This window comes from Hoplias malabaricus, chromosome 16 (assembly GCF_029633855.1).
Source record: "Hoplias malabaricus isolate fHopMal1 chromosome 16, fHopMal1.hap1, whole genome shotgun sequence".
NCBI lineage: Eukaryota > Metazoa > Chordata > Actinopteri > Characiformes > Erythrinidae > Hoplias > Hoplias malabaricus.
The window spans coordinates 5,775,986-5,786,119 of record NC_089815.1 but is presented as its reverse complement, the minus strand read 5'-3'; the positions used below and the strand labels follow the sequence as shown (position 1 = coordinate 5,786,119).

General features: G+C 37.5%; 1 protein-coding gene across 1 annotated transcript; it reads left to right on the top strand.

The window, feature by feature from the left end:
- LOC136672259 (26S proteasome non-ATPase regulatory subunit 13-like) lies at positions 1-10,056 on the top strand. Its single transcript, XM_066648250.1, has 13 exons — positions 1-227; positions 479-557; positions 1,289-1,323; positions 1,430-1,485; positions 4,290-4,333; positions 4,417-4,503; positions 5,995-6,166; positions 6,474-6,553; positions 6,661-6,786; positions 7,396-7,458; positions 7,560-7,640; positions 7,740-7,856; positions 8,027-10,056. The coding sequence occupies exons 1-13, from the start codon at positions 127-129 to the stop codon at positions 8,120-8,122; spliced, it is 1,137 nt and encodes a 378-aa protein (XP_066504347.1). The 5' UTR covers positions 1-126; the 3' UTR covers positions 8,123-10,056.
- Positions 10,057-10,134: the final 78 nt, after the last annotated feature.

The window sequence follows — 10,134 nt, the reverse complement described above, 5'->3', positions numbered from 1 at the left end:
GGCTAAGCGGGTACGTTAGAGTGGAGCAGTGGGCTCAGTGCGGAGAGTTGAGGAACGGTGTTCGGAGCTGTGTCTTCATCAGTTTGCCCGGTTTTCTCGTCGTGAGGAAGGCCGTTCCCGTTGAGGATGAAGGATGTTGGTGGCTATCTGTCTCTGCAGCAGAGGGAGAGCTCTTCCCCTGCGGCGGCGACTCAGTGGCATGAACTTGAGCAGCTCTACAACAAGAAGTGAACCCAGCCCTTCACTGCTTTACTAACAGCAGCCAAGTTTATAACGGAGAGATTTTATTCAGATTAGTTCTAGAAATTTTGTCTGTAGTCTTCTATTTGACAGACATTTAAGCTTTGTTAATCTCGAATTAAACTTTATTACTTTTTAAAAATACTGTCTGTTATTTGTGCTACAAAATATCAACCAAATATTTAGGTATGTCTTCGTGTATCACTGTTTTATGGCATTTATATATTTTGTTCCTCAGGTTGTGGCATCAGCTGACTGTGAAGTTGACAGAGTTTGTCAAAGATCCCTACTTCAACACTGCTGGTACTCTTATACAGGTGAGGTGTTTGGATAGCCACATTTTAAAATAACCTATTTTCTACACACATTTTCCATTGGTTCAGTTCCTTTGACTATACAGATTCCCTTTGTAGTTCTACAGTTGCAAACCGTGCTGGTACGAATGGATGAGATACAGCAGTGCTGCTAGAGTTTTTAAACAGTTATATGTCACTACTGGTTGGGGAATTGTCCACCACATAAATATATACCATTTAAGAACGGGGTGAAAGGGGTTAAAAAAGTATGCACAGCCACATGTGCACTGCCGTCTGTATTAGAATTGCAAAGTTGATAAAATGGACAGCACCCGTATTGATCCTCGAAGAAAATTGCAGCGTCACAGTACCACACATTGAATAAGCCCAATCTGACGTAAAGTATGAAAGCGAAAGTGTTACAGCAGGTTCAGTATCAAGTTATTGCGTATACACACACACACACACACACACACACCATGGCAATGACCAAAGTTTATCATGACACATGCTTGTTCACCATTTTCTCTGAAATCAACAGAAAGATAATTAACTGCCTATTCTCATCTAGGAATGCTTTAGGCTTTATATAGGAACATTGCTGTGGGGACTGATTGCATTCAGCCACAAGGAATGTGCATAGTTAAATGTCTCATTCAGTTCACTCATTATGAGGAATATCCTTCATATGGTGTTCAAATTATTCAAAATAAATCATGTCGGTTTCATGCCTGATGTTTTTCTCTGTCCAGCTTTATGACAACTTCATCTGTGATTTTGAGCACAGGTAGGTTGAGCATTTTTGTTTAAGTATTTTAAATGAATATTTAACAATAAAGCAAATCTTAAAAATAATTTTTTTTCTTTGTCTGCCAATGTTTGCTTATTTCCAGAATCAACCCCCTTTCCTTGGTGGAAATTACTCTCTATGTTGTCAGACAAATATCAGGTAAGAATAATGTTTATAAACAGTACTCTAGCGCTAACCTTCGCTAGGCATGGATCATGGTGACCTTAGGGTCATATGCAGCTGCTCCATAGAATTTAATTTCATTCATTTTAATTTCAGTTAAAAATGGATTAAAATGTGTTAATCAGGTTGTAAATACAGGGTCAATATAAACACTACACATCACAGTAAACACTACCCATCACAGTAAACACTACACATCACATTAACCATTACACATCACAGTAAACACTACACATTACAGTAAACACTACACATCACATTAACCATTACACATCACAGTAAACACTACACATCACATTAACCATTACACATCACAGTAAACACTACACGTGACAGTAAACACTACACATCACAGTAAACACTACACATCACAGTAACCATTACACATCACAGTAACCATTACACATCACAGTAACCATTACACATCACAGTAAACACTACACATCACATTAACCATTACACATCACAGTAACCATTACACATCACATTAACCATTACACATCACATTAACCATTACACATCACATTAACCATTACACATCACATTAACCATTACACATCACAGTAAACACTACACATCACAGTAAACACTACACATCACAGTAACCATTACACATCACATTAACCATTACACATCACAGTAAACACCACACATCACAGTAAACACCACACATCACATTAACCATTACACATCACAGTAAACACTACACGTGACAGTAAACACTACACATCACAGTAAACACTACACATCACATTAAACATTACACATCACAGTAACCATTACACATCACAGTAAACACTACACATCACAGTAACCATTACACATCACATTAACCATTACACATCACAGTAAACACCACACATCACATTAAACATTACACATCACAGTAACCATTACACATCACAGTAACCATTACACATCACAGTAACCATTACACATCACATTAACCATTACACATCACAGTAAACACTACACATCACAGTAAACACTACACATCACATTAACCATTACACATCACATTAACCATTACACATCACAGTAACCATTACACATCACAGTAACCATTACACATCACATTAACCATTACACATCACAGTAACCATTACACATCACATTAACCACTACACATCACATTAACCACTACACATCACATTAACCATTACACATCACAGTAAACACTACACATCACATTAACCATTACACATCACAGTAAACACTACACATCACAGTAAACACTACACATCACATTAACCATTACACATCACAGTAAACACTACACATTACAGTAAACACTACACATCACAGTAAACACCACACATCACAGTAAACACTACACATCACATTAACCATTACACATCACAGTAAACACTACACGTGACAGTAAACACTACACGTGACAGTAAACACTACACATCACAGTAACCATTACACATCACAGTAACCATTACACATCACAGTAACCATTACACATCACAGTAACCATTACACATCACAGTAAACACCACACATCACAGTAAACACTACACATCACATTAACCATTACACATCACAGTAAACACCACACATCACAGTAAACACTACACATCACATTAACCATTACACATCACAGTAAACACTACACGTGACAGTAAACACTACACGTGACAGTAAACACTACACATCACAGTAAACACTACACGTGACAGTAAACACTACACGTGACAGTAACCATTACACATCACAGTAACCACTACACGTGACAGTAACCACTACACGTGACAGTAACCATTACACGTGACAGTAACCATTACACGTGACAGTAACCATTACACATCACAGTAACCATTACACATCACAGTAAACACTACACATCACAGTAACCATTACACATCACAGTAAACACTACACATCACAGTAAACACTACACATCACAGTAACCATTACACATCACAGTAACCATTACACATCACAGTAACCATTACACATCACAGTAAACACTACACATCACAGTAAACACTACACATCACATTAACCATTACACATCACAGTAAACACTACACGTGACAGTAAACACTACACGTGACAGTAAACACTACACGTGACAGTAAACACTACACGTGACAGTAACCATTACACATCACAGTAACCACTACACGTGACAGTAACCACTACACGTGACAGTAACCATTACACGTGACAGTAACCATTACACGTGACAGTAACCATTACACATCACAGTAACCATTACACATCACAGTAAACACTACACATCACAGTAACCATTACACATCACAGTAAACACTACACATCACAGTAAACACTACACATCACAGTAACCATTACACATCACAGTAACCATTACACATCACAGTAACCATTACACATCACAGTAAACACTACACATCACATTAACCATTACACATCACAGTAAACACTACACATCACAGTAAACACTACACATCACATTAACCATTACACGTCACAGTAAACACTACACATCACAGTAAACACTACACATCACAGTAAACATATCTGTAAATGTGCCCTTATTAACTTGGTCTTTGGAGACGCATAAAATAAACAAATGCAAGACACAAAAATATTCCATCATACATAAATGAGGGGTGTATTAATACTATCTGTCTCTTGCTAATGGAAGAAGACAACACTAAATTGTAGATTTTACCCATCTGAAATGTTTAGTGTTTTTTTTTAATCACAGCTATAAAACAGGTCAAATAAGTTTAAAAATAGATGAATCATGTTGTCTCATCATTGCATTATATTACATTCTCTGGCAGACCCGAATGATGCGATTAATTTCCTTGAGAAGACTAAAGAAAAGGTAAGCTACTGTATAATATTCTCTTAGAGGACTGTAGCATTATTAACATATTCATAACTAATAATTTATTATTGTGGGAACAGGTGAAGAGCAGTGAGGAGGCTTTAATCTTGTGCAAAACAGCCATTGGAAGTCTGAAATTACAGATCAATGATCTTACTGCAACAAAGGTAACACTGGATAATATGTGTTTATAAAATTTGTAAGTCTGCCATTAACGTTTATTATTTAAGTTGTTATATATTAGTAATGAAGTGATCAGTTCTGACACACAGTACTACTAAGGATCGTCCTGCTTATACATGGACATTTAAAGCATTTTGTCACTGTCCAGTGACAATCATTCATTCATCCATTCATTATCTGTAAGCGCTTATCAAGTTCAGGGTCGCGGTGGGTCCAGAGCCTACCTGGAATCATTGGGCGCAAGGCGGGAACAAACCCTGGAGGGGGCGCCAGTCCTTTACAGGGCAACACACACACTCACACATTCACTCACACCTATGGACACTTTTTTTGAGTCGCCAATCCACCTAAAAACGTGTGTTTTTGGACTGTGGGAGGAAACCCACGCGGACACAGGGAGAACACACCAAACTAGCGACAATCATGTATCTCCAAAATAGCAACTTTACAGGAGAAGCAAAAACCTTCTTACTTTAAACGGAAGACTGGGTAAAAAGCAATTATTCCAAGGAATTTTGGAGATTTTCTATTGGTCCATTCATCAAAAACATTCACACAATGTGAAGGACATCTGCTGTGTTCACATAACCTAGTAAACTAAGAACTGACAAATATGAAGATACATGTTTTTCATTGGAGAGTGCTTATTTGAAGCTTAAAACAAACATTCAGGAAGAGCTGGTCAGCTTGTTACCTGGTTGCTGAGCTGTTTAGTCAGGGTTTCATTCACACCACACGCATTACGCTTGTAACATTCAGTTTTTCTTTACATACATGATATTTGCAACTATTAATTAAATCTTTTCTTGAATGTAACTTGCCCCCCTTGTGGAAAATATGATGACCCTGATGATGACCCTGTTTATTGTTCAAATTATAAAAGAAATATAGTGCCGAATTTGTTTTGAATAATTGTAATATATTAAATATTTAGCTGATTCAAGATATTGTGACAATGATAAAAAATTTGGGTGTCATTTTGTAGTTTATTGTTTTTCTCTTTGAGTCCGACACAAGGGCATTCAACAACAAAATTGGTCTGTTTTTTTTTTTCCGATTTCCTTGATGCTAATACCACACAGTCCTCAACAGTGAAGAAAAGATTAGAGAAAGGAATGGAATGGATTAGATGCTGGTGAATAAATTGATGAATTGATTGTTCAGGGGCCCAAACCTTAATGAGTATCGATTTTCATTAACTTTTAGGATGTCTAGGTTTAATGAATGAACTGTTTTTCACTTATTTTCTTTTGATTTCCTCTTTCTTTGCAAGCTAACACTCCTTTTATCTCCTGTCACTGGAAACATCTCCTTGATTCAATGATTTGTAATTAATGGCCTTTATAAAGATCAGTCGTGTTCATGGTAAAATAAAATGAATACACAACTGAGAAGACATTTGAGCTTGACTTTTGTAAAATAATGTTGAAATTTTACAGTCACTCTGATGTGTTTTTATATTTTCTGCTGCACAGAAGCTGACAGAGGAGATTGAGGAGATGCTGAATAATTTGCCAGGTGTAACGTCAGTGCATGGACGGTTCTATGATCTTTCCAGCAAATATTATCGATTTATGGGGAACCATGCTTTGTACTACAGAGATGCCTTGCGCTATCTAGGATGTGTGGATGTGAAGGAGCTGTCTGGTAAATCGTGTAGTCGTTTTTTTATGTTCCTTGTAACTCCTTGTAACTCAACTGTAAATCAGTCCAAGCAGGTTTCATTTGGACAATTTTCCTTTGGTCCATTTGTGGTCTGTTTTGAACAAAGTATGAAAACAGTGAGAGGGATAGCAGTGATGTATTTGTTCATGCATCTGCAGCTAACTGGTAACACTTTAAACATTAATGTCAAATCTGTATAAAATTCCGTTCCCCTGTTGCTCCAGTATTTTTATTATTTTTTTGTGCAGTACATCAGTTGGATAAGAATAGTTTGTTTTCCTGTTGTCAGAAACAGAAAAACAGGAGCGTGCGTTCACCCTGGGCCTCGCAGGACTGCTGGGAGAGGGAGTTTATAATTTCGGAGAACTGGTGAGTCTCTCGGGCCTTCTCACTATGCCTCTATTCCAGGGAGGACGATCATTAACTACTACTTTTTTGTTATATCGGCGTATGATGTAAGTTTGTTTCTTTCTCAGCTAATGCACCCAGTTTTGGAGACTTTGAGAAACACAGACAAGCAGTGGCTTATAGACACGTTGTATGCCTTCAACAGTGGCAATGTGGTCCAGTTCCAGGCTTTGAAATCAGCGTGGGGTCAGCAGGTAAGACACACAGGAAGAGCACTGATGAATTTTGTAGGATATGTGCTTCACAATATGGTAATATTACAATGACTATTACTAGAGTGCTCTTTACTTAGCCTTCAGTAGATCTTGCTGTATATTACATAGCACCAGTGAAACCAAAATATGAGAATTGGTCTGCAACCGACATACAATCCCTGCGTTATAGTATATATGATCAAAGCCAATTTCATTTTCTATATTCTTATTCTACCAGAAGTTCAGGTGTTTACATTCAAAGCTGATAATATGCTAGTACATTGCTATCAGCTGCAATCAAAACTGTCTACAATAATAACCAAGACCTAAACATCATCAGACAACATCTGACGTCTGGGGTCCGTTTAGAAAAATGTAGTATATTCTACTATATGTATATATGCTTTCAAGCACAAAGTAAATTAAAGCGTATCACAGCACTAACCCAGTGGTAAGCTAATATAGGAACATAGCTTCCTTACTTATTGTAATATGAGTATTTACAGCATGAGAATCTGGTTCATGTTGATGCCTAAAAACAAGGAGCCCCCTTCTGGAAACACTGATGAAAGCCATAGGTGTATTGCCTATTTTTCCAATATGTTACAGCCAGATCTTGCAGCCCATGAGTCCAAACTGATGCAGAAGATACAGCTCCTGTGTGTGATGGAGGTTAATTTATTTATATTTATTTTTCTGAGTGCATTTTTGTTTGTTTCTCAGTTTGTTGCATACCACAGTGACCTGCCTAATGAGACCGTTCTTTGTTCTAGATGACTTTTACACGTCCCACAAATAACAGACAGCTGACATTCCAAGAAATAGCCCAGACTGCCCAGCTCCCAGCCAATGAGGTGATCGCTGAGCTCTCCACGTGGCAGATTCCGGGTTCATTTGTTTGTAAAAAGTGCTGACGTTGGCTGTGTTCTGTTGTGTTCCGCTGCACATTTCAGGTGGAGTTGCTGGTGATGAAGGCCCTCTCTGTGGGTCTGATCAAAGGCAGCATTGACGAAGTGGATCAGACAGTTCAGATGACCTGGGTTCAACCAAGAGTTCTGGATTTAAAGCAGGTATAACACTGTAACTAATCCATAGGTGTGCACATCTCTGACATGAGATTCATTTGGGTTAAGCTTTTTAGGAAAGAGTTCTGGTATAATTTTGAGATGTGTTATTAAAAATGTACTGAATATGCTTGGTAAAGGCTGATTCTTCACTGATCTAATGTTGCTGTGTTCAGATTAAGGGCATGAAAGGTCGTCTGGAGCTATGGTGTGAAAATGTGAAGGACATGGCTGTGTTAGAAGAGGAGAAAGCCCATGACATCCTCACCTGAAACACCTCAGAAATCCACCATTCCACAATCTCTGCCAAGTATCTGACCTGGGTACTGACGTGATGCTTATTGTTTACATTTTCATCCTGAAATGCTCTTTTTTTTTGCCATTAATGCCAGTTGTGTTTTGTATATGAGGGTCTTCTTCACTGGTTTGTTTTGTGTTTTCTATAAAAGTGCAATGCCAAAATGTCATTTGACAGATGCTGACCACATATCTTAAGTTCCCTCTTTCTTGAAAATACAGTCAGTAAGTTGGACACCCTTTAATGACCTTCACTTTTGTGAAAATAAGTTAAATCCACAAAAATAAACACCCTTCATTGTGGCATTTATCTGCAAGATTCTTTTTATTTGTTGAATTTAACTGAAATATATATTAAAAATACCATTTCTTTTGCTCAGGCCACACTTGATGTTTTATGACTTTTTTGCAGTATTATAAATAATTATATTAAACGTATTTGTGTGTTAAAATTAACAGTAGAAAGATTATAGAACGATAATCAGAGCATGGGAACCCAGCCAACTGTATTTAATTCTTCTAGACTGGGGAACTATTAGGTGTATTTATATATATCACTGGAAATGTATAGCTAATATATTTAAAACAAACTTTCCATATATAGAAGCACCCCTGGGTGACCTGCATCATATCAAATAGTGTTGGACAAATAAGTCTGTTTATTAGTGTAAAGATACGCATCAAAATGTCTTGAATTGCAATGTTTTGAGTTTCCCAGGCTTTAGCGCTGATTGTGGCTTTGTCTTTCACTTACATGTGTTTATTTCATGTATCTAGTGGTGTATTCTCTGAACAATCCGACTCGTAGATGAGGATGATTGTCTAAATGGAACAAATTTATTGAATGTATTATTTTTGTCGCTTGCTGTGTGGGGTGCAAAAACAGTACCAAATTGAATGTTATCACTATACCTTCTGTATCAATGTTTTGTGGAATGGAAAGGAATAGCCAATCAAAGTCAAGCAAAAAAAAAACCACGTGCCGCATGGTTACGTTTAGTGTGAGTGTTGTGCAGCTGAGGAATTGTGGCCTTGCACACAGTGTGGCTTCTAGTGGGGGTAACGTGCTTATTAAACCACACTTTGGTGAAGGCTATTACCTACAATCTCTGTGATCTTGTGTTGTTTCCCACAGAAACCATTGAGAAAAAAGGACCATGCAGTCTTTTCATATCTTTCTTTGTCAAGAATGAGTAAAAAGGTTTTGAGGGTCATGTGTTTCCAAGAGCTGAAGAAAACAACATCAGGAATATGGGCACTTCAAAGAAGGCATCGGAGCTTATGGCAACAAATGAGGCAAAGCTATACAACTAGCAGTATGGCTGTACTCTCTGCTATTTTCACCTTATTTATTTATCTATCACAGAAGTATTACCTCAACAAAGCTATAGTTAAAAAACCTAAATTGTTCATGAAATTATTTTTAGTCTTTAGCATAATTTAAATTTTGTCGCCCATGAATTTAACTCACATTATTTTCTGTCGTTTTCCAACATTAAATCTTAAACATATGCATTTATTCATTAAAAACGTCTCAAGAACTGAAAATGGATAACACCTGGAACTACACTGTGTATAAGAATGTTACACAATGTCTGTTAAAACCTCAGACTTTCCTGCACCGCTGCTCCCCATGATGTGGGATAATTCCTTCATCCATTTCTATGTCATTAACGACAAAGACGCTGTTTTCTCACCTCGACCTGCTTCAGTTTCCACCAAAGTTCAAGCTTGAGTTGGATGTATCTTTGGTGACCTGCTCATGCACCTGCTCCACAGTGTCCCATTTTATCATATGCTTTGATGTGGAGACTATACAAGTGGCGTGTGGACAACTGAACATCTGTTTTCTCTTTGGATGTGGCTGAAAGCCACTTACTAATAATACGCAGTGTCTACTGTCATCTTGTGTAATGACAATAAAGATAATTTATACAGTTCTAACTGTATGAAACCCACTTTGGTGGTTGCCATCATCTTGCTCCAA